This window comes from Macaca thibetana, chromosome 3 (genome assembly GCF_024542745.1).
Source record: "Macaca thibetana thibetana isolate TM-01 chromosome 3, ASM2454274v1, whole genome shotgun sequence".
In the NCBI taxonomy this organism is placed as follows: domain Eukaryota; kingdom Metazoa; phylum Chordata; class Mammalia; order Primates; family Cercopithecidae; genus Macaca; species Macaca thibetana.
Genome location: NC_065580.1, coordinates 132377603 through 132401761, shown reverse-complemented (window position 1 = coordinate 132401761; position 24159 = coordinate 132377603). Strand labels below are relative to the sequence as shown.

The following is a 24159-nucleotide window of genomic DNA, read 5'->3' as shown; positions in this document are numbered from 1 at the left end:
TGTTTTATGCAATTTTAAGAGTACGTTCTGGAACTTCAATTGATAACACCCTAAGTTATATGTTCAGTTAACTTGTAAGACAAGAGCTTATTTTTATTCAAAGACCTTGAATATTTCCATGATATTTTGATGATGGGGTGAATACTGCATCATTTTTATCTGAAAATTTGCAAGTTTCTTTGCCAGTGATTTTTTTTTTTTTTATGAAACCAGAAAAAAGAGAAGGTTAATCATTGCTTGTAGCCATGTTGATTCACCATACTCAACTGTTCTTGCTTAGGTTTGTAGATAGTGTTCTCTTAACCATTTGAGTAGAAGTGCTACTTTAATAGGTCAGCAAAGACTGAATTCATTCATACTCTGAACCAGATAATTAGATACCATGTTAGTCAAGAGTGCAGCTGAGAAGTCAAGACTAGTAAATATTAGAAATCAATTGAGAATTATGTACTCTAGGGGCATTCAGAAATAACATAAGATGAAAGACCTCTTTAAAAAGAAGTTAGAAAAGTATATTTGATGACTCCTCCCCATCCCTCCCAACATGGTCCCCTCCTGTTCTGCTCAGTACTGGGATACAAAAACAGATTTCACGGGGACACCCAAAGCCCAGTAGACCTGTGGATTTCCTCTTTGGGTCTGGCCCATGGATGGCACCATTATGCCCCAGTCTATACTTTGCTGATTTAAAGTAAGGACCAGCTAACACAATAATTCATATAGAAAGTTCAACGTGCCCAACAAGTGGCTCAGATTTACTTTCTAGGACCCACTGCGGTGCCTTCTTATATGCATATTCTACAGTCCTAGGCCGAAGATGGAGAATAAGCCTGGAGGCCTGAATTTTTGGAAAGTGTATGTATTATTAGGCGCTTCAGGTTTTTAGTCGGGGGAGGAATGATCAGCTATATTTATGTTCTAAGAGGTCAGTAATGGAATAAAACAAAAAGTAGTAAGAACATCCAATTTTTAAATTGTAAACTTAAAGGGAAAATGCCCACCTGGAGGCAGAGTATAGAGATCTGAGTGTGTTTTACTGTGGCATGTATTTAATTACTCAGCTTTATTCAGTGTACTGTGGGAGAGTTATTTCATATTAGGAGTTATAGTGGATAATATATGAAGTACTCAGTCTCCCCTGCTTTGGGGATTAGGACATTATAAGGGGAATTAAGATGCAATGCACTCAAGTATCTAAAACACAATTTTAGACTTAAAAGTAGTTTTAAATGAGGGCACTTGGCTTGCAATCACTATTTAAGTGGATTTAGTTCAATATCAATTAGTCTGAAAAACTTTGCTACATCATTGAAGGGAGCAAAATGAAATAAAGACCAACAGAAAAAGGACGTGCTCTGAAAATGGGATTGCAAAATGTGAATTACTAAAAATAACTGACACAAATACTTTACGAGGAAGAGCTTCAATTACTGTTGTAATTTTGACATAATAAACAACCACGAGGGTGAGGCATTCTTTAAAATATTTGTATGGTGGCTTGATCACAGTAAATGGAACCAGACCAATAGGACCTCAAAAAGATTAAATTTTTAGAAGGAGGGAAAGATGTGTTTGTATTGCCTTCTCTCTGTATGTCTTTCCTCAATTGTGTCCTTTTATAGACTGTTGATTGAGGAAAATTCATAGTCTTCATTCAGACTCATTCTGTTACCATCATAGAGTGGACTCCTACGTGAAGGGCTTGGCTTGAGTATCCTCCAAAGAGCTTGTTCATTTAATAGCAGAAACCGTTGAGAAGTGGCCATAAAAATTCAGATTTCATATGTTCATACAGAAGTGCTTTAAGCACCTGAGACTTAAACAAGAGCAAGTGAAAGCTCGATAGTGATATTCCAGACTCGGGTTATTTCTGTGCAACTAGAATCCATCTTCTAGGCCAATTGGCAGCTCCATTTAAAGTATACATTGAGTCGTTTTATTTTACCCTTTCACACATATTTGTCATTATTTTAGATGAGAGAATTAAATTGTCCTCTGGAACTGCCACTTCTACAACAGCCTAATGAAGCAAGGATTGTGAATATGTTCTCATTTCCTCACACTATTAAAAGTCTAAAAGTACTAATCGAGTTTTAATGGTATAAAATCCTGGCACTCATGAAGACTTCTTTTTCTTCCCTTTTTTTTTTTCTTTTTTCTGCCTTTTTTTCCCCCTAATTAACTTGTAATTTTCTGGGCATCTTATGTGGCTCAGAGTCCCTCCTGTTTTTAAAATGCATTAAAATCTCCAATCATTTAGGACTTCTGATTTAACAATTAATAATTAGAAAAGCTCCCTTTCTAATGATGCCCTCACCCAGGACGTCATTTGCTGGCTGATTGATCCTGAACTACTTTTAACTTTTGAAGTTACACATTCATGGCGCATCTGTGTGATCATCCCATCATGGCTTCTTGACTAATAGCATCAAACTGAGATTACTTGGCTTGCTCATGTCGATGTCTTTCAATGGGACGGGAATTTGAATATGTCACTTGCCTCCTACTAAAATCTTTTTTCCCCCTCTCCGTCTTTGGCCACAGCTCTTCCATTCCTATCCTCCTGCAGTGTCGGGCATCCCCCCTATGATTCCGCCCACTGGCCCTTTTGGTTCACTACAAGGAGCATTTCAGCCGAAGGTAAGAAACCTCACAGTGAAAACACACAGGCATGTGTCTAAGTGGCGTCCCGGGGCCGGGCGTGCAGGAAGTTCTGCGTCCTCTTGCCTGCCCAGTGACTCATTAATCAGGTCCTAAGTGACCACTGGGATTAGAGTGAGCCTTTTTTTTTTTCTTCCGAGTCCATCTGGTTTTAAATGGCCGTGAAAATTCAATTTTCAAACTGTACTACCCACGTAATCTCAGTTAAGCTAAGATTTCTTGTGCTCTTCAAAATATACATTATATTTATTTTTTTTACTACCAATATCGTGGACATAGCTTCTGGTCAGGAATTCTATGACATATCAGAGACATGTGTGCCAGGTTGTTCTTCAGATATATGTAATCAGTAAAGACACAAAGCTGGGTCCTTATTGATTTTAGTAGAAGTGGGGATAAAGGCTTCAAGTATATGTAATTAGTAAAGACAAAGCTGAGTCCTTATTTACTTCAGTAGAAGTGGGGATAAAGGTCCCACAACTAAAATTGTATCCTACGAATTCTTCTCTCATTCTCCCTCATTTCTCTCGCCAACCCCATCGGCTGCTAACAGGGTCTGCCTGCAGTGGGGTGGTTGCCTACCATTTTGGTCCTCCTTTCTTTCTCCCTCTCTCTCTCTCAGCCATCCCACCCCTGCCATGGTTACACTGGCCAAGGCCAAGACTTTGTCATCAGTTACTAACATCCTAGAGTGAAATTAACCTTTCATCCTTGGTAACAGTTAAATTCTCTTCCACCTAGTCAGTGATAATGCTGTCCAACGTTGGCTACAGCTGTCTGTAAAGGTCAATATTGAAGAGTCATTCTGGAAACACTATCTTTTTAAATATACTTACAGTTTCTATTTTACTTTCACACAAAAATAAAAAGAGTCATACTCTCATGTGGGTAACCATTCTCAGACTTGAAGATATTATGCTGTGTGTCATTGAGTTTTCCTTTTTCTTTTCCCCCCATCTCATTTCTAAGGTAAAACACAGTTTTGGGCCAGAGTTTTCCAGGATAAGCACGTAACTGCATTTCCAAAGAGGTGTTGCATTAAAACTAGGCACAGGAAAAGAATTAAAAGGCATTAGAGGTGGGGGTCCCCCTCCCCTTCAAAATCACCTGCATTGAATTGCATTGAATTCAGTTCATCTATTGAATTTGCCGCCATTGAATTGCAGCCTATATGCAAGGTTACTGATACACTGGGCTTTTATGACGGCCTCGTTAAACACCTCCTATCTGGAGATAAAATGATGGTGATTTTAAACTCCTTCCCCCAGTCTGCACTTTACTACTTCCTCAGACCCGGGCCTGTCCCCTCTAGGTTGCACCAAATCTCTGGGGCCTCCCCAAGCAGACTGGTAGGTCATTTAATAAATTAGACTATGTCCCTCACTCACAATTATCCAATCACACAGAAAACTACATCTGGGCAAGAAAGTGTCTCTCCTGGTGTTGAAATAGGCCTTTCCAGGCCATCGTCCTGATTGAATATGTAGATTGCAGTTCATTAGTGGAGTTCTTCATATGTATGCAAATCAGGCCGTTAACAACTCCAGCTTAATTGTTAGTTGTACTGCAGCTGATTGCTTTTCTTTCTTTCATTCTTTATTCCCCCCTTCTCCTTGTAGGCAAGCTTCGTGCCTGAACTTGAGCTCTTTTTCCCGACAAGTTTAACATCCTGGCGTGGGGGGTGTTCATAGAAGTTGTGATTTCTTCAATAAAATAACTGGTGGTGTCTCCTGAATCCTTTCCCACTAGAAAGCAGTGATTGCGCCCAAAGTACGCTTTGTATTGTTGCTAATTCAAAGGACAGAAGCTCACAGATAAGGTTAATATGAGTAATATTTGAGAATGTTGGTGGGAATAGGTAAGAGCAAGCAGAATTGCTTTAGAAATCATCGAAGAGCAGATCCGCAAGGTCCCTAAATTAGGTTCTCTTGTCCCATTTCCACCACTGCTAATGAGTAATTACTGAGTGTAATTCCTTGTTATTGTCTACCAGTTAAAACTGAGAGCTTAATGTCTGTACTTTCAGTTATTCTGATGAGAAACACCTGATCCTGCCAATTATAATAATGTTCACTTAAGCATTTCTTGGAATGTTTGGTGATTAAAATAAAAAAAAAAAAAAAAACCAATGGCAGTCCCTGCCATGGGTTCATTTGGAGGAAGAGGAGTTCCAGGACAGCATTTACGTTTGTTGCTTCTCTTTTTTGGTCCTGTGCTTTTTATTGCAGTGAAATGTTCTGGGGACCTCTCTCTGCTTTTAGATGCCATTGCTGGAGAGAGCAAGCTGTGGTCAGGCCCCTTTGAGAAAGAGCATGTGTGGTCCTTGAGAAAAATGAATCTTGCATTTCAGAAGGAAACAAACAAATGAAGTTTGGCTTCTCTCCTTTAGGAGGAGGGAAGGATCTTGCTTTCGTGTCACCTGTTTTGTGCTTCCTAAGTAAGCTGTGGTCTAATTAATTTGTAGACATCCAACCCTATCGATGTCGCTGCTCGGCCTGGGACAGTCCCACACACTTTACTACAAAAGGACCCGAGGGTACGTGCAAAGTCAGGCTTGGTCTCAGGTAACACCAGGGGGTGTGTGTTTGCACGGGTCGGCCAGCCCAGTGCTCGCATCTTCCGTAGCTCCTTTGAGCGAGCTGCTGTTTCAGCTGTTCTTCCAGTTTGTGGAAGAAAATGCCAATGACTCTTAGAGAACAGTCTCTGCTGCTCACTGCGAGCGTAGGACACAAAGAGACCGACTTGCCAATGGGAGAAAAGAGGAATGAGTTATGGTCTGAGCCCAGAAATTGGACAGTGTCAGCTTGTATACTTTTTACTTAACCCATCTTCTCTTTCTATGGTCTCCTTAAATTGTCTTACACAAATGAAGTAGCTACAGAAGGTTTTGAATGGAAAAGCACTAAGGTGCTTTTCTTCCTGGAAGTCAGGCTACACATCCCCCCCTTGCCTGGGGTCAGGAAGTTATTGTACTGCACGGCACTTTGGCCCTCTATTTTTAACGTGCTAGGGATCCTTTTGTACTCTAGAGCTAAATAAAATATCCATTATGCTTTGGTTATGTTGTTTATTCATAATTTATTACCACTGCCTGCTTCCAAAAAAGGAATTTGAAGTTATACGATAGATAAAATCTTGCCTCACTGATGGTTATTTATAGTCATCTTTACACGAAATATGAAAACATCTTTAACAATATTGTCTTTTTACCTACATAAGGGCAGTCAGAAATTGATAACCAGAGTTAGATAGAAGTGTAAGATGACTCAACTATGTAAGTATGTCATGATGTGTAGTGAACTTCTGGAAAATGTCTAATACCTATAAATAATGTAAAGTCATCAATGTAAGGGTATTGGTAAAGACAGCCTAAGTCTCCTGGATGGATGGATGGGAAGAACACCTCTCCCCAGATACCAGTTAGTAGAGCTGTACTACAGCTGCAAAAGCCTGGGGTCTGAAGGCCATTCTGCCTCGGACCTACCCAGTGTGGTTGGAGCTCAAAACAGTGAAACTCCTGGTGTGTGATGTGAGCAAATCACATTGCCAGAGGGCACATTGCTATTGATTAAACTTGTACAGGGGCTTGTCAGCGTAGATGTACCAAGGCTTGTGAAGTGGGGGAGGGGACACTTGGCACTTTTGATAGTGTGAAAATGGGTTAATTATTCTCTAAAAGGACTTCATTTAAAAGTAAAATTCTAACATTTTAATTTCCCCTCCTAATGAAGCACTACAAATTTGTTAATTAGAGCAATTGTTTGAGTGACAGGCATGTAACCAAGTTGTCATTTTCTCTTCACAGTTGACAGATCCTTTCAGACCTATGTTAAGGGTAAGAAAGCTTCTTATAGAACTGTTTTGCAACCTCTATTTGACTCCCTGTGGGTTAAAAATACAAGTCTATTAAAAGGAAATAAGCCATAGAAATGTTGGAATAAGACATCGGAATGACGGTGATTGGGTTTTTCAGGTAGTGTGATTGAAAATGGCCTAAATCGTTTTGCTTTGACCGTTGGAGGCCATTGGCTTTTTTCTCTCTACAACAGAGAAAAGTCAACTGACTCTGATCTCTTCTTAGCTTCTTAGCAGTTCTGGAAAAAGGTTTGACTAGTTGGAACTTAAGGGGAAAGACTTAAGCTGTAGGCTGAAGTTAGTCTCTCTCGCACTTAGAAAATATGTAGCTGGTCTGTTTATTTTGGCTGGTGGCTCCCTCTTTCTGTACTAAGTGGCATTGACTTGCCATAGCCGTTTGGCCTCCTTTTAAGGTGCAGGAAGGAGATACTATAAGCATTTGGTTTTTTAACATCTTGCTTAAAGCAAATTGTTCTCGAGGTCTGGAGAGTGGCCAGTGTGATGACCTCTAAATGAATCCTGGTGGTTGGGGGTAAGACAGACGTGATGAATTGTTGGACAGAAGATGGATGGACAGCAGATTTCTTACTATGCATAACTCATTTCTAGGGCATATAATCAGATAATTTGATTTCTCCACGGGAAAAAGGAGAATTGTGTCATCACTTAGGTGAGGCAGTATATTATTTGTGATTTCAAACTACCCATAATTTCATTGCAAGAGAAAAGAACTGACCCAGACTTGCATTTAAGTATATATTTTCGGCAGTAACCCCATACTGTAGAAACCAGAAGCTTCTGTTCTTCGCCGATGTAGAATGAGGCTGTGTTTTCTTCTCATGTATCCAGTAGTTACTGAGCACGTACCCCGAGCTTATGGGTAGATAACTTAGCAGAAATGAAGTGAAGAGGTGGTCCCTGCCCGCTGACTGGTAGAAGATAATACACTCACAGTACTCCACTCCTTATAAAGCAAGACATGAAATAATTGGAGAGATAATTGATTCAAATTCAACCCCAGAGGGTGGAGGATGGACTTGAGGTCTGCAGAGGCCTAGAGAATAGGAAGGAAGGAATTCTTCTCTTTGTTTCTTTTCTTTTTTTAAACGTAGGAACAGTGCCTACCAACATGAATGAGTAGTTGACTCAGCATTTATGGTAACTGGGCTTCAGTCAAAATGCGAATTTCTTTGTACCACTTTGGGGGTTAAAAACAACCACAGTCTTGGGGGCGGTTAGGACAGGTTCTGTACCCTCTCTTATTTTGATTTGACTCACAGACATTCACTAATGAGCTCTTCTGAACAGCTGATTTGCATTATAGCATGGCAGCGTTTGTTAAGTAGGGCTTCCCACTCTACCAGGTCTGCCAGCTGGCACCAGAAAAGAGAAGAGACACAGAGTGGGATTCAGGCTTTTGCCATCTTGTCCTTGCTAACCGGGGAGGTCCTTGTCAATGTGGTTTTCTGAGTAGCAAGCCCACGTGGGGAAAGAGGGGGAGCTGGCTGTGACTCCCTTATGACTGGGCGCTGGAGAGCTGCTGATGGAAAAGCACTTGGAGAGTACAAAGCACTCTTGTTTCATGAAAAAAGCCTCTGCAGCCAAAATCTGCTGAAAGCTTTGGGGAAATTGAAGGTGGTTTTCTCTGAAATGTCTTCCTCCTAACCACGTTGCTCTTTCTTGTTCCAGAAACCAGGGAAGTGGTGTGCTATGCATGTTCACATCGCCTGGCAGATTTACCACCACCAACAGAAAGTCAAGGTCAGTCCGACCTTCCTGGTATAGGAAGAATGGGATGGGCATGTGAGTGTGTGATGTGCGCGGGAGAACCTGATTAACGAGGCATTTAAAATACATCTTACAGACCCATAGTTAGGAAGGATCAAGCCCCTCTTGGAAAAGCTACTCAGAAGTCTTAACTTTTTTTTTTCCCCCCCCCTAGAGTCAGGGTCTCATTCTGTTGCCCAGGCTGGAGTACAGGGGGACAGTCATAGCTCACCACAGCCTTGAACTCCTGGGCTGATGTGATCCTCCCACCTCAGTCTCCCAAGCAGCTGGGACTTTAGGCATATACCACCATACTTGGCTAATTTCTTGGTTGTTTTTGTAGAGATGGAGGGTCTCACTGTGTTGCCCAGGCTGGTCTCAGACTCCCGGCCCCAAGCAGTTCTCCCGCCTCAGCCTCCCAAGTAGCTGGGATTACAGTGCAAGCCACAGCAGCCAGCTCAGAAATCTATTAATTAGGGAAACCACCAGTGAAATTACAAAACAAAAGCAAACTGATAATGCCCTGGGGTTCCCCTTTTTTATAATTTTGTCATTTTATTGATCCAAAGGGCTTGAATATGGATTAAATGCTAAAATAAAGCTTTTGGAAATAAAATTGTAGTGACCAAAAACTAGAATACAGAAAATACTTTGCATCTGGGAAGAGCTACAAATGAATGTTGGGTTTGGGTTTTTGTAAAAATAGTGACTGCTGCATTCTTTTCATTTTTTGGCTGTGGGAAAACAGTAGAGTCACGTATGCCCTATATGAAGACGATGCCACTGAACTGTCACTGGTCCTGTTGATGGTCAGTGCCGGGGGCTGGAATACAGTCAGGACTTGCAGGAGCCGCGTTCTGGCCAGTTACCTCGCTGTCCAAAGATGGTTTTTCCTTTCGTGTATATTTTCATCATAGGGATGAATATATTCCATGTTCTGCTAGAGCCTTTATGACTCAGTAGGGGAGAGATCGAGAACTTCTGCGAGTCCCTGGATACAGCATCAGCACTTCGCTTAGGAAACAAAGTAACTGACAAGTCTGTATTTTACAGTCTGGATATTTACAGGCTATGTTACGATGCCCGTAAAAACAGGAGCAAACAAGCAATCAGATAACTCCAATAAGCTTCACTTAATCCATTTCTTCACGAACAAGCTTTTAGTCCTACCAGCATTTGGGAGCTCTCATGAAAGAAATACAGGAGACCAGTGAGCCAGAAGATAGAGCTCTTCATCACAGAAGAGAAATGTTTTTAAAAGGGTTATATGATTTTTAAAATAAAACAACCCAAGTTCCAGCCTCTCCAGAGGCTGAGGCAGGAGAACCCCTTGAGCCTGGGAGTTTCGTCCAGCCTGGGCAACATAGCAAGACCCCATTTCTTTAAAAAAAAAATGAATACATAAAAAATAAAACAACCCAGTTAAAAGTTAAGATGCAAACCTCAATCAATGAGGTCACTAAGATACTTTGCTTTGGTTGTCAGATACCTGCTCTTTCTTATAACATGCCAGCAGTGAGTTTGGCTCACTTGTACTTTATCGTTAGGGGAAGTTTAATTGGAAGTCTTGTGGTCTATCCTAGAAAATGCGTATGCTTTGAAGAGCTGACTAGATTTTGATGATTAGTTCAATTCAGTTTTTGTTCTGGTTGATGTGGTTAGTGGAACGGTAGGTAAAGCACATCTTCCTTGTAACTTCTTTGGTTAAAAGCGATGAGGGATGTTGCACATGCCACTTTAGCAACTTCTTTCCCATAAAAGTGTCCCCAGTGACTTAAACGTTCATTATCCCAATTCAATTAGAAAGACCTCTTGAACATGAGATAACTTCGTTCATCTTCCCTTTTCAGCAAACTGCTTGTAATCCCCAAGCTCCATTTTGCTTCATGGCCCTAAGTTGTGGTTAATGGAACTGTGCTATGTACCATGCAATATTAGCACTAAATAATTTGGCCACCAAATTAAAGGAGGTCCTCAAAAGAATTGTATAGATTCATAGTGAATTAGAAGCTTGGTTTTGAGGCTTGGCTATGACTTGCTGGCAGGACTTTCATTATAGCGTTCCCTGTAGATTTGAGCAGAGATTGCATCTTCCCTTTCTCTGTAACGTTCCTTTACGCATTCTTTTAGTCGCTTACCCGGTATTTATCGAAAGAGCCTACGCCTGCAAGTTCCTTGTGTGCCGAGCTGGGGGCACGCGTTCTTCCTGGCGTCTAGTTGCTTAGAGTTCAGTAATGAGGATCAGTGTGTGTGTAAACAGTGAGGAAAGTGTGTGTGCTCTCTTAATGGGTGGTGTCAGTTCCAGCTGGAGGAGCACGGGTAGCTTTCGCTTTCAGTGGGGGTGATGGATGAGTGGGACGTTGCCTTCAGCAGTAAGGGAATAGCAGACTTCCCTGTCTCAGACCCTCATGCCATGTTCTGTCAATGTAGATGCCCCCTGATGGGGCTTTGCTGTTGTACAGCCGGGCAAGGATCCCTCAGGACATGAGAGAGATTGAGCTGAGGCTAGAATGGGGCTAAAGGGGCTGAAAACCCAGGAGACTGGATGGGAAAGAGTTCATAGCGAGGGAAAGTCAAGATCATAGCAAGGGAACGTCAACTGGAAGCTTCAAGTCCCAGGACCCCAGGCCTTGGGAGCAGTGCTTATCCGAGGAGGTATGAAGCCAGTTCAAAGAGAAAGCTGTCAAGAAACAAGGAGGTGGGGCAGCTTTGAAATCATGCTGGTGTGAGGGCCTCTAGCCTAGAGAATGATGCCAGGGGAAGATTGAGATGAAGATTATGAACCAATTTCTGCTGCCTAAGAGGATGGTGGGCAGAAAGATTAGCCTGAGGATGCATAAAGAAGAGGAAACAGAGTGATTTCTGTCCATGATAAGGACTTCACACAAGAGTCTTTTTTTTTTTTTTTTTTTTTTTTTTTTTTTTTGGAGATAGCCTCGGTCACAGCAACCTCTGCCTCCCAGGTTCAAGCAATTCTCGTGCCTCAGCCTCCCCAGTAGCTGGGACTACAGGCACGTACCACCAGGCCCAGCTGATTTTTTGTATTTTAGTAGAGACAGGGTTTCACCATGTTGCCCAGGCTGCTCTTCAACTCCTGAGCTCAGGCAGTCAGCCCGCCTTGGCCTCCCAAAGTGCTGGGATTATGGTTTACTTGTCTGGACGGACCCCCCCACCTTCCTCAGGTAATTACAGGTAGAAGGAAGAGATAGGGCCTCTATTAGTTAAATTAATATTCCTACTTTTTCTTTTTTTATTATATAACAATAATCATTTGAAAGCTTATAGACATGCAAATATTTCTGCATAACTTTCAGTTACTAATGAACTGTGATCTATTAGAGTATGGCAAAGAGTCATTAAACAATTAATTTATACAGCAGATTATTCATGCAGAATTCCTAATAAAATGAGCGTTAAGACACCATTATTTTAAATCTTACTAAAATGGGCCTTTATAGCAAAACACTGAACTACTTTGGGAGTGGTGGCAGTCTCCTTAAATAGGATATGGTTTTATTTCTCAAGCCATTAACCTTAAAGACCAAACATAGCTGGGCGCTGTGGCTCACACTTGTAATCCTAGCACTTTGGGAGACCGAGGTGGGCGGATCACTTGAGGTCAGGAGTTTAGACCACTCTGGCCATCATGGTGAAACCCCATATCCACAAAAAATACAAAAATTAACGAGGCGTGCTGGGAGGCACCTGTAATCCCAGCTACTTGGGAAGCTGAGGCAGGAGAATCGTTTGGACCTGGGAGGCAGAGGTTGCAGTGAGCAGAGATCACACCAGTGCACTCCAGCCTGGGCGGCAGAGTGAGGGAGACTCTGTCTCAAAAAAAAAAAAAAACAAGAAAAAACCAGACCAAACACTAGTGTTGTCACTAGACATTTCTGGTGTAACAGGCACTACCGGCCTGCAGATCTGACATTTGAGGGTGAAATGGTTTTTGGGTAGCTGCTTTCTCTCACAGTGTTTGTAAACTTGAACCCAAGTGCACCGTTCACAGTCTCCAGCTCCAGCTCTTCACTAACACCTTTCTTCCTTGCTGTTGGCCTTGGGACCCTTACTGTCCCCCTTGCTGTGTAGAAACAGATGCAGTCAGACCCACATAAGCTGGACTTCGGACTGAAACCTGAGTTCCTGAGCCGCCCTCCAGGCCCCAGTCTCTTTGGAGCCATCCACCACCCCCATGACCTGGCACGGCCTTCAACTTTGTTCTCTGCCGCTGGTGAGTGTGGGTTTGGGTGGGGGAGCAGAGCTGAGAAATGTGGTTCTCAGGTAACTAAATAAATGAGGTTTGGGCTCTGAGCCGCCGCTCAATCACCACCTTCAAAAATACAATGTATGCCAGCTTGCAAGGCAACATCGCAGCACATCCAGCGGGTTGGGAATCTTCATTGATACACTCTTTCATTAAAGGAGGAAGCAGAGATCATCTTTCCCTTACAGGGATTCACATCGCTTCGGTTCATTATTTGGTTCTATATTAAACGGGTATAACTCACAAGCATGTCAATTGCTATTGAGAAAGATCAGAAGGCTTGCAAGGGCAGATGGGAAGGAAACAATGCCAGGAATTATAGAAGGATGCGGTCGCCCTTAATATGGTGCCCGCAGAGCACTGTAATGTTGCACCAGGGTGCTCAGTCATGCTGTGTTTTGTGTCCTGAGGATAAAGAAAGACGATTAAGGCAGTTGCCAGGAGTGTGGTCTGTGATAAGGGAGGGTGGGCCACTCAGTTGCTGGTTTTCTCTGCTACAAAACATAATACTATTGTCTGGTTGGTTAAAGCGATGGAAGAAATTTAGGAAACAGCATAAACACCCAAGTGACCTGTTCATCAGATCTGTAATTCATTTAACCTCTGAGAATACACACTGTCAAGCGTGCGTGTGGAAGAGGTGAGGTAGAGAGTGACGATTATGCTCATTCCTGCTCCAGGTACAAACAAAAGGCAGCGGCTGTAAGGACTGTGTGGTGGATGAGAACAGCCCTCTTGGTATCAAGGGTTTCTTGTCATTCTGTCTTCTTTAAAGCTTTTTTAAGCATAATTTCTGGCACACAGAGCTCTGCTCAGTTAACACTTAAAAATGATGGCATTGAGCTCATTCTGCTAATAACTTCATACCCACTGTGCTAAGCAGAATTTATTCTTCTGGTCGTAAGCGGTCAAGGGGCTCCCCATTTCTGATCCTTATGGGACAAGTCTCACAGCCATCCTGCCAGCTGCCACCCCAGGCTTTTATCCAAGACTCACTGTGGGTGGACCTCTGGCTCTTCGGTGCAGGAAGAGCGAAGCACCCACATTGCAAGAAATCATCATTATAATAGGCCTTGCTAGCAAAGCAAGTGAATCCCCCTGGAGGGTATATGGAATTTGCTAAGGTCTCAGGTTTTTCTCTGTCAGTGCTGTCTAGGGACATATTTGAAGGCTCTGTTACCATGGCACCTAGGCTCTGAGACAGGGCTACATTCAGAGCGATTTTTGGAGAGAAATAGATTTCTCTCTGGCTTCCATTTGAGCCAAGTGGATGAATTGGCTTCTTTTGCTTCAATAATTCTGAAACTGCAAGGCACCCCTGGGGGCCCTGGGCTCAGCAAAGCTCTGGTCTTCATTGAAGCATTAATTAGCTTGCACTACACAGACAGTATGTGGCCAAAATTTTATTTAGCTGACAACAGTGCTAATGCCTGATGAATATCCTGGAATGTGTTCACTTTGTGGAGGCGGGGTATCATTCTTACACTTCCCAGGTGGAAAATAAGCCAGCGTGCAGGACTGGATAGATAACCCCTCAGGTGTCTTCCAATCCTGAGCTACCGGGACCGGGATGATGTTCCCTCTGTACTGTGTGGCTTCCTCTCCAAACCCAGGCCACAAGACTTTTGCAGCCCAGGGAACAGCAGCCCAAGACATCAATTGAGTTAACAGAGTGCAGACAGCAATGACCCCTACGTTTAATCCATCTTCCTAAAGGAATTGATATTTGTTTATAGGAACTTAGACAAAATGCAAAGGATTATGGAACAGTTATTCCTAAATTCTTTATCCAGGCCCTGTTTATACTTCCATTCTAGAATGTAACCTTCTTTAGGATAAGCAGTATGGGATTCTGCCCAAAATGGTTATTTGGTGAACCTTGTAACTGATGTGTATAACTTGTACATACTTAAGAAATCCAGCCATTTTCATCTTGCTTTCGGGTGCTAATCCCGTGAATATAAACTAGAGACTTCTTCAGATGACCTTGGCAAATCTCTCATCTAGGACAAAGCCTGCCTTCCAGGGAGCTAGCCTCCTTAGCTAGTAAGTGGCCTCATATTAACAAGCCCATTTGGCACCCTAAACCTTTAGAAATGTCCTTCCCTAATTCACATTTGCACACTCTCTTTTTCTCTCTCCTTCCTTCCTTTCCTGGCTTCCTTCAAGAATAGGAATAGAGGCATCTTCAAGAAATACACATTAGGCAAAATACAGAGTAGAGGAGGAAATGTGGATCAAGGGAAAACTGAAGGAAACCACTAAATTAGACCTGAGCTCCCGGGCAGGCAAAGCAAAAACCTGTGAGTCAGTTATAACATTTTTAGTGCCCCAAAACAGAAGAATCAACCGGCTTTTCCTGGCATTGAAAGTTGAGAGACATCAGAGGACTTCATCTCCTAAAACCTAATGTAACTCACAACAATGAGTTTTATAGAGTTGGGCCTTATAGTATCCTTCGAAGTGGCTGCATGCGAACTAACATATTCTTCAGGAGAAGGGATTCTGCAAGGCCCCAGGGCAGCGTAGCGGAGAACCACGGCTTCAGGACCACACCCCTCCTGAGCCAGGGATGGTAACGGGCTGGGTGTCTGGCACAGTGTTTCTCAAAGCGAAAACTTGGTCCTCCGAGATACTCACTCTATGAGGAAAGGGTTCCGTGACGAAATGTTCCCCTCTTAGAGAATGAAGGAGCCTATAAGCTTATTAACGGCTCTAAGAAGTCCTTCAGTAAAGAAACTTGGCTTAGCTCTTTTTAATCCAGTATTTCTCCAAATTTACTTGGTTATGAACCTCCCCTCCTCCCATGACCCAGGGGAGTTATTGCTGTCTTTGTAATACTGTGTGTCATCGGCTTTAAAAAGAAATACCTCTTTTTGGTGGTGGCCAGCCATGCTGGGAAAGTGAAAAAGGGATGATTGATTTTCTGCTTCCAAAAACAACATTTTCTTTTACCCCGTGTCTTGCCTGCAGGGGCCTGGGTGGACTTTAGCCATGACCTCCCTTGAGCATTTTTTCTCATGGGGCCCTTAAGCAAGTAGAAGCTGGTTGCACCTTCGAAGTTGGCTTTTTTAAACTCTGGTTTTGTTATGTTTGACTTAACAGGTGCTGCACACCCAACTGGGACCCCTTTTGGGCCACCTCCTCATCACAGCAACTTCCTCAACCCCGCTGCCCACCTAGGTGAGTCACCCAAAGTCATGGGAACTGAAGTGTGTGCTTCAGGCAACCCTGCTGTGTTTACCATGCTTCCACTGCACCTCCCGGCAAACTGGTGGGAGTCCCAGATACCCCGCTTACCACTTAGGCAGGAGATGGTACTCTCTTAGGAGTTTCCATACATGCCATCCAGCTTCCAGATGTCATCCCTCACACCACATTCTTTCGGTAGTGGAGCTGTGCTCAGCAGTGGTTCTTCCTGAGCTTCCCATGGTGCAGTGGGTGAGAGCCATCCCTTGGTATCTCAGGGAATCCCAGTTTACAACAGCCTGTTCCTGCCCTTTGGAAGAAGATGGTGAGCTCTTGCCCCGTAGCGAAGGTCACCTCTAGGAAGCGGAAAGAAACACAAGCTGATGTTATGGAGAGGTGCTATTCCACATGTCACCGCCCCGATGAATGAGTCTCTTCCTAGTGAAGGTGCATGCTTTGTGTGGCCTTTGCATATTCGATCCCATCTGCAAAGTGTACAGGCAGATGCAGGCATTGCCTTGCACAACATCAGGGCATATCGTAGGCGTGCCTTCAGAGTTTCACCATGGATTCAGATGCCACCTCCTTTCTGTTCTGTTAGAACCTGCAGAGGGTACTCCTGGCAGAGGCGAGACTGGGCAGGAAGGCAAGTTGTACACCCTGGCTTGAGTAGTGTCCCCACTGGGCAAAGGAAGAGTAATGCAAAATGCACAGTTGTGGGATGAGAGCACTCAGAAAGATTTTGCTAACCCAGTGCCTAAATCCAAGTGTAATGAAAACCTTTTACACCATCCGGTAGGAGAAGTGGGACAGGCCAGGTGGGAGTGTAGAGAGGGCAGGGATCCCGCACCGCCCTGCTCCCAGGAAGTTCTGGGTTCCTCTCTCAGCAGAGCCCCTGACCATTTCCTTCCTCCCCGTCTTGTTTGCAGAGCCTTTTAATCGGCCGTCTACATTCACAGGCCTAGCAGCCGTTGGTGGCAATGCCTTCGGGGGACTTGGAAATCCTTCCGTTAGTGAGTACCTCTAACTTTTAAAAATCTGCCTTGGACTTTTTATCTCCTGTGATCCGCATATGGCTCAAGACCTTTCTAGAGAAAAGGAAAACTATGCTCTGGGGGGGACCAGTGTAGATTATATCACTGCAAAAGCAGCAGGCCTTCACAGTGGGGTGAGGTGGAAGCGTGCAGAGCCACCACTGTGAGGGCGGCCCCCACTGTGAGGGCGGCCCCCTGTGGCTCTCCAGTTCTGAGGGGCAGGAATGGCAGTGTCATTGATGACCACAGAGAGTTTACTCAAGTTCAGAGTTTCATCCACATCCCATCTCTGCTCTCCAAGATTTTGGCTGCAACTCACATTAGAAATGAAAGCAGTAGTTACATTTCATCTTGCCCGTGGCATTCGTGAAATTGAAAAAAGCACAATGAAAAATAGCAGTAAGACAGCACCAGGCTTGAGATAATCAAGAGTTGGCAACATTTTATTCTCCATCATCTAGGAGGACTTTGCAGTTTTCTACTATTAAAAAAGCCCACCTCGATTAGGAGAAGAATTACAACCCCATCTCACGTTCTAAACATTAGTATTTAGTCGCTGGATATGCAAATTATTTTCTTTCGTGCCACATACCATATATTCTGGGTACAGGAAGAGCTAAAACGTGTCTCTAAGCATACCGTCACAGGTCGGTCTTTATTTAAAATACATCAAGGAGACCGGTGTGTCTGTTGAGGGCAAGGTCCTATCTGGTCTCTGGTGACACTTGAGAGGGCCGCGGTGGGTAAAGGAGACGGTGACTTCTACTCTGAATTAATTTAGAGTTATTAATCCAAATCCCACCATCATAACACACCCTTCTGCATGCCTGGAACTTATGCATGCACCAGATACGTTGAATTAGGTTATCTCAATACCCATTTGGTCCCTTTTCCTTTTTAATTTTCCCTGCCCCCACCCTTGCTTTTTGGTTTTAAAAAGAAAAAGAAAGCTGTGAGCTACCTCTCCAGTGTAGGACAAGACTTCCTCTAATGAATTTGTTAATCTCCTTTCCTTTTCCAGCTCCCAATAATATGTATTCATTTTAACTCTGAATGCTGTTAAAAGTTTTTTGGTAAGTACCTTCATTACAGCAGATTATATAATTTCTCTTAAACCTTTTTGTTCTCCACTTCACCATTTCAGCACCCAACTCAATGTTCGGCCACAAGGATGGCCCCAGTGTGCAGAACTTTAGCAACCCTCACGAACCCTGGAACCGGCTGCACCGAACGCCTCCGTCGTTCCCGACCCCTCCGCCCTGGCTGAAGCCAGGGGAGCTGGAGCGCAGCGCGTCCGCTGCAGCTCATGACAGAGATAGAGATGTAGATAAACGAGACTCATCTGTTAGTAAAGATGACAAAGAAAGGTACGGAAAGAAACCGCTCTCGAGTCCCCACGGGGGAGCCTGCTCTGTGCCAAGTACCAGTGGAACCGGCCGCCCACCCTCCCTGTCCCAGCCTCGTGCTTTAGCCACCCCAGTAGCCTCAGCTCATCCCCACAGCCAGTGCCCGCAGCCCCTCGCAGTCCCCATGGCCCGTAGCATATGGTGACGGTAGGAGATAGCAGAGCTAGCAACAGATTCCTGTCTCAGTCGCAGTTATACATCAGCACGTCCTAAGACCCCGTTAGCATGTCCAAACAGAAGTCTTTCTCTAGCAGACAGGGAGTTGGAGCTTTGGGCCAGACACACACAGCATGAATCAATTCCATATTTGCTTTCAAGTCCGTGCAGTCCATTAAACCATCCATAGGTTTTTCTCGCTCTTTTCTTCTTTTTGTTTTCTTTTAGAAAGCCATGTTTGCATTGCCTCATCATATTTTTCTCAAATTTTGTTCAAACTCAAAGCCTGGGGCTCACAGATGACTAATACGATTTTACTCACCTAGATGTAGAGAAACGTCGACAAGCAGTTTTGGTTTGGTTTTGGTTTCACTAGTGGATAATTTTGTTAACCATTGTCTCTGCACTTGGTAACCCATGCCTAGAAAAAAAAGTAGTGTTAAAGAGGGAATGTCTTGCAGTATTTTTTTCCAAAGAATATCATACGCATTCTTGACAAAATGTCTCCTTTTTTCTTTCTTTAGGCTATTTTCAGTTTAAATGAACTGATAAGGAATGCACAAATATGCCTGACAGAAAATACCTAATCCCAATTTCCTTGCAGTACTTAAGATTCAATTTTGATCCAGATCTTTAATGTTTCTTTTCTTTGTATACCGTGTATGTGTGTGTGTGTGTATATCCTAGTAATTTCAAAGAATTCAGCTTTGCAGGCTCTGAATGCGGCAGATTAGTAGATACTCATCAGAGGCCATTATGCTGACTGATAAAAGAAAAAGACAAATTTTCCTTCAAGGCAGTATGATAACAATCTCTTAACCACTGGGAGGAACGTTTCTGACATTCAGCTCTGAGCTGTGAACTGCCGAAATGAGGCACGCATAGCAACCTAATGTGGCCGACCCTAGGCCGCCAGCTTTCCGTACACAGCCTGTCACTAGGTGCAGTGCAGGATGTGGCCACCAGCCCTTTGCGTGTTTCTCTGGATGGCGTCAAAATGGCCTCTTGGATTAAAGTCAGGAAGCTTAATAAATAAAATGTACTCTTCTTCCATACTTCCCTTAAAAGTTACTCTTCTTCTCTGCATGTGGGCAGGAAACAGCCCTTATACGGGAGCCTCCTGAATTCTCTCACTGTGGTCCTCTGATCCTTGCACACCGGCACCAAGCCAGCGTGGCAGGCTGCCACTCTCCTCAACTTTGCCATATCTGTCTTGGCGCCATCTGTAAGATTTGCCTGGTCTTAGTTTTAACTCAAGTTTTACCTTATTGTCATTCTATTTGTTTTTGCATTTTCTGCCCAATACTCTTGAGCCCCCATCCAAGACAGGTCTCTAAAATTCTTGTCTCGCGTTTTCACTCACAGCTGCTCTCTAAAATTGTTTTCAATGTCCTCATGAGGTTTTGGGTTTAGGGACCTGCTTTTCCTACTGCCTTCCCTCGGTCTTCTCATCAGACTTTGGCTTTCTTGTCCCATCTGGTGCACAAGTGCTCTTTGCAACCCAAAAGTCCTCCAGCTGTGACTTCCTTTTGAGCCTCTCTCACATGCTGTGTCTTGGAGATGGCTCCATATCCACGTTCTTTGCTGTGAAACTGGTCACTTGTCCTTGTAAGGAGCAAGAGACTTCTGTGACACTGACGTTGAACCCTTCCTTCCACTGGCTCTGTGTTGCAAAGTTGGAAGAAAAGTGATACTTGGCGGGCGTTGGGCTCTTAAAACGTGATTCTTAACACTAGACAATCCCGAGCGTCCAGACAGTGGGGCTGAATTGCCGCATCACTGCCTTATTGACCGCATGCAGCCATCTTGGCTTCCTGGAAGCTCTTCTGTGCTCTTGGCTGAGGCTCTTACATGCAGAGAGATTCTTGCTCCCGGCAGACTCCCCCTCACCCTCATCCCTGGTCCGTCTCCCCCATTAAGCTTCCTCTAAAATCTAGGTAAGTAGGATGAGGGTGGCTGGCTCTGCCCTGCCCAGGGCATGGCCGCTGCCTTGGCGACCATGGGAAGCAGCCCCCAGCCTGTCCTCTTCACACCACCATTTCACCCGCAGCCCCTGGCTCGGCCGACTCGCCGGTTTCATTTCATCTGCGTCCTTGTCTTCCCCTCTCTCCCCCAGGGAAAGCGTCGAGAAGAGACACTCCAGCCACCCTTCACCAGCACCTATCCTCCCGGTGAATGCCCTGGGACATACCCGCAGCTCCACTGACCAGATCCGGGCTCATCTGAACACTGAGGCTCGGGAGAAGGACAAACCCAAAGAGAGGGAGAGAGACCACTCGGAATCCCGCAAGGACCTGGCCGCCGACGAGCACAAGGCGAAAGAGGGCCACCTGCCCGAGAAGGACGGGCACGGCCACGAGGGGCGCGCCGCGGGCGAAGAGGCCAAGCAGCTGGCCCGGGTGCCGTCTCCCTACGTGCGGACCCCGGTGGTGGAGAGTGCCAGGCCCAACAGCACCTCGAGCCGGGAGGCCGAGCCGCGCAAGGGTGAGCCGGCCTACGAGAACCCCAAGAAGAACTCCGAGGTCAAGGTGAAGGAGGAGCGGAAGGAAGACCACGACCTGCCTCCAGAGGCCCCGCAGACCCACCGGGCCTCGGAGCCGCCGCCTCCCAACTCCTCGTCCAGCGTGCACCCGGGGCCCCTGGCCTCGATGCCCATGACGGTGGGGGTGACGGGCATTCACCCCATGAACAGCATCAGCAGCCTGGACAGGACTCGCATGATGACCCCCTTCATGGGCATCAGCCCCCTCCCGGGCGGAGAGCGCTTCCCGTACCCTTCTTTCCACTGGGACCCCATCCGGGACCCCTTGAGGGATCCTTACCGAGAACTTGACATTCACCGGAGAGACCCGCTGGGCAGGGACTTTCTGCTAAGGAATGACCCGCTCCACCGGCTCTCGACTCCCCGGCTGTACGAAGCCGACCGCTCCTTCAGGGACCGGGAGCCTCACGACTACAGCCACCACCACCACCACCACCACCACCCGCTGTCTGTGGACCCTCGGCGGGAGCACGAGCGGGGAGGTCACCTGGACGAGCGGGAGCGCTTGCACATGCTCAGAGAAGACTACGAGCACACGCGGCTCCACTCCGTGCACCCCGCCTCCCTCGACGGACACCTCCCCCACCCCAGCCTCATCACCCCGGGACTCCCCAGCATGCACTATCCCCGCATCAGCCCCACCGCGGGCCACCAGAACGGACTCCTCAACAAGACCCCTCCGACAGCAGCGCTGAGCGCACCTCCCCCGCTCATCTCCACGCTGGGGGGCCGCCCGGTCTCTCCCAGAAGGACGACTCCTCTGTCCGCAGAGATAAGGGAGAGGCCCCCTTCCCACACGCTGAAGGATATCGAGGCCCGATAAGCCGAGAACAGGAGCACGAGTGAGGAAGAAGAAACCCTAGGCAGACACCAGGCCAGACTTGAGAGACAGAACTCCTGCACGGCTCACATAGACTGCGGGGGCGGGGAAGCCCCACCTCTTCCCCTTGTAAAAAATGTATAGACTCTGCACATTTTGAAATGTTTTGTATATTATATGTTGAGATTTTTCAGATCTTTTAGCCCAGTCATATGTTCTCACGTCTCCTACTTTTTCTTTCTCGTATAAAACTTTTTGATTTGAACCAAAACAGTGAAGATAACAACACACACCAATTGGATGATAATTTTGGGGGGGCGGGGGGAGAAGTCCACGCCATCCATCATGCAGAATTCTTTCAGATGAGGTGGGAAGACAGACAGTGTACATAGTTATGTAAAAAGAGATTGCTTCGTGAGCTAATGGTTCATATATGCAAAAGGGTAAGATGAAAGCTTTACTTTGTACAAATGTAAATAGATAAAGATTAAGTAACATAATACATTAATACTTCTTAAAATGTGCTACTTGCAAACTTACTTAATATCAGTGAACACAGTCGGCTAAGGCTGTGTTCCCATATATTGTTATAGACAGCTAAACCCTTCAACTATGCAATGAATGTTCGGGCTTTTCACAAAAGCCCGCCTAACTCAAAGGAGCCTTTTCAAATCCATTTACAACATACTTAAGGTCATATTTTCCCTGAACAAGCGCTTACGTGATATGACTCTGTTTTCCTTGCTTGTTTTTTTTCAAACGGAGAAACATCCTATTTTGCAAATTGGACCCCAGGCTGGAACTTAGCATCTGAAGTTGCCGCTTGTGGGCTCTGGGGAAGAGTGCAGCCCCGGAGAGGTAACTGAGGACATGAGCAACCGGTGCCAGGGAGGGTGGGATTCGCCAGATGCCAAAATCAGGGGACGGGTGGTGGTGTCTGTCAGACACACACAGGTCGCCAGTGACTTCACACACACCTCATGTGAGAACCATGCCTTTTTTAGTGTGTCCTATTTCATACCTGTACACACTTCCTCGTTTTGTAATGAGATTTACTTACACCCAAACAGATCCTGAAAGAAAGCTTCAAGTTTTCTCAGATGATGGATATGTTTTCACTGTATTCAATAACTGACCGATGTAAGGTGCACGTTTCCCGATGTGACGCACTGTATTCCAGCTGGTGATCAAGTCTGGGAATAGCCGTAACAGGTCAACCTTGTGGAGCCATCGCGAGTTAGAGGGTGAAAGATGGCAGAAAAAAAGTCTTGTGTGTGAGTGTGTTTTTTGAGTTTGCATCAATCTTAATGTCTCTTCATAATACTTTTATAATACATTAAGCCTCTTGTCTACATATTTGGAGAGAATATGACTTTACTAGCAGAGAAATACAATATATCTTGTCTACTGGACTGTAAAATATATGTATGAAATAAAATTAGTTCCATTTGGTCTTCTAGTATATTAAAGTGCTATCTGACGTTGTTATCCTGTTTTTGCAAAAAAAAAAAAAAAAAAAAGTTAACTACAGACCATTGTTTCTAATAAGCAGAGAGATCTATTTTAGTAGTAAACTGAAGGTTTAGTTGTGAGCTTCAGATTTTGTGAACTCCAGATGTTGTGCGGTGTTTTTTTTTTTTTTTTGTTATTTTGTTTTTTTGTTTTTTTTTTTTTTTTAACGACAACAACTAAAAAAAAAAAAAAAAAAAATCCAAGGAATATGTACACTGGAACTGTAGTGGTAGCTTTCAGTATTGTAAAGAGATTGTTCTATACGGACCTTTTTGCTGTTTATCCTGTATGTAATAAAGTCCTTTCTAGATCCTATGTGAAAAGAAAAGTGAAGCAACTGAATCTTCAGCATGTTCTCATCGGCGGAGCCTTCTTGTGTAATGTAAACTGTGCCATGTTATTAAAAAATGTGAACTAAGCTTCCAGCTGCTTGTTTGTGTGAGGTGACCATCATTACCTTAGGGAAGAAGCCATCCCTGTACAAGACCGGGCTCGTGAAAAGAAATCCCTCGAACCCAGCCTGCGTGAGAACAGAAGGCTCACCTGCCGTGGCTGACCACCCTACCCAACTCGGTTAGTGTCTCGCCAATTCGTTACTGTAAACATTTGCACCCCACACAGTTGCTTGTGGTTGGTTTTGTTGTTGTTGTTGTTGTTTTACCAGGGGGGGTGTTCTGTTCATTTTTTGTATGTCCAAAATGCTGTAAAAGTCAGGTACTTCTGGATTTCATAGACGTTTGTACCGTGTGGGCCACGTTAGCCAGTTCTGTTTGTGCCTCTGAGCTACTTCAAAAGTCAGCGAAAGTGTTTGCTTTTCCAGCAGTGATGAGAAATCTGACCCAGGGCCTGTGACAACAGTTTTTGCTTGCTCATTCCATTGTATTTCAGTATCTGTGGACTCAGTCAGTCTTGTGTTACTTAAGACCTTCCAGATTTTTTTTTTTTTTTCCTGT

The 24159-nt window shown here is 44.7% G+C and overlaps 1 protein-coding gene across 7 annotated transcripts in view; it reads left to right on the top strand.

Annotated features, from left to right (window-relative positions):
* Positions 1-23630, top strand: part of AUTS2 (activator of transcription and developmental regulator AUTS2) — a 1206807-nt gene extending 1183177 nt beyond the window's left edge. For 6 of the 7 annotated variants that reach the window (XM_050783556.1, XM_050783558.1, XM_050783557.1 and 3 more), the window contains 9 exons: positions 2545-2640; positions 5126-5197; positions 6467-6496; positions 8206-8277; positions 12373-12514; positions 15653-15730; positions 16666-16749; positions 17915-18137; positions 20449-23630. In XM_050783556.1, the coding sequence (XP_050639513.1) occupies positions 2545-2640; positions 5126-5197; positions 6467-6496; positions 8206-8277; positions 12373-12514; positions 15653-15730; positions 16666-16749; positions 17915-18137; positions 20449-21697 (2046 nt within the window). In that variant the 3' untranslated portion in view covers positions 21698-23630. The remainder of the gene's footprint in view (positions 1-2544; positions 2641-5125; positions 5198-6466; positions 6497-8205; positions 8278-12372; positions 12515-15652; positions 15731-16665; positions 16750-17914; positions 18138-20448) is intronic. The other variant, XM_050783559.1, reaches the window with a different exon arrangement.
* Positions 23631-24159: the final 529 nt, after the last annotated feature.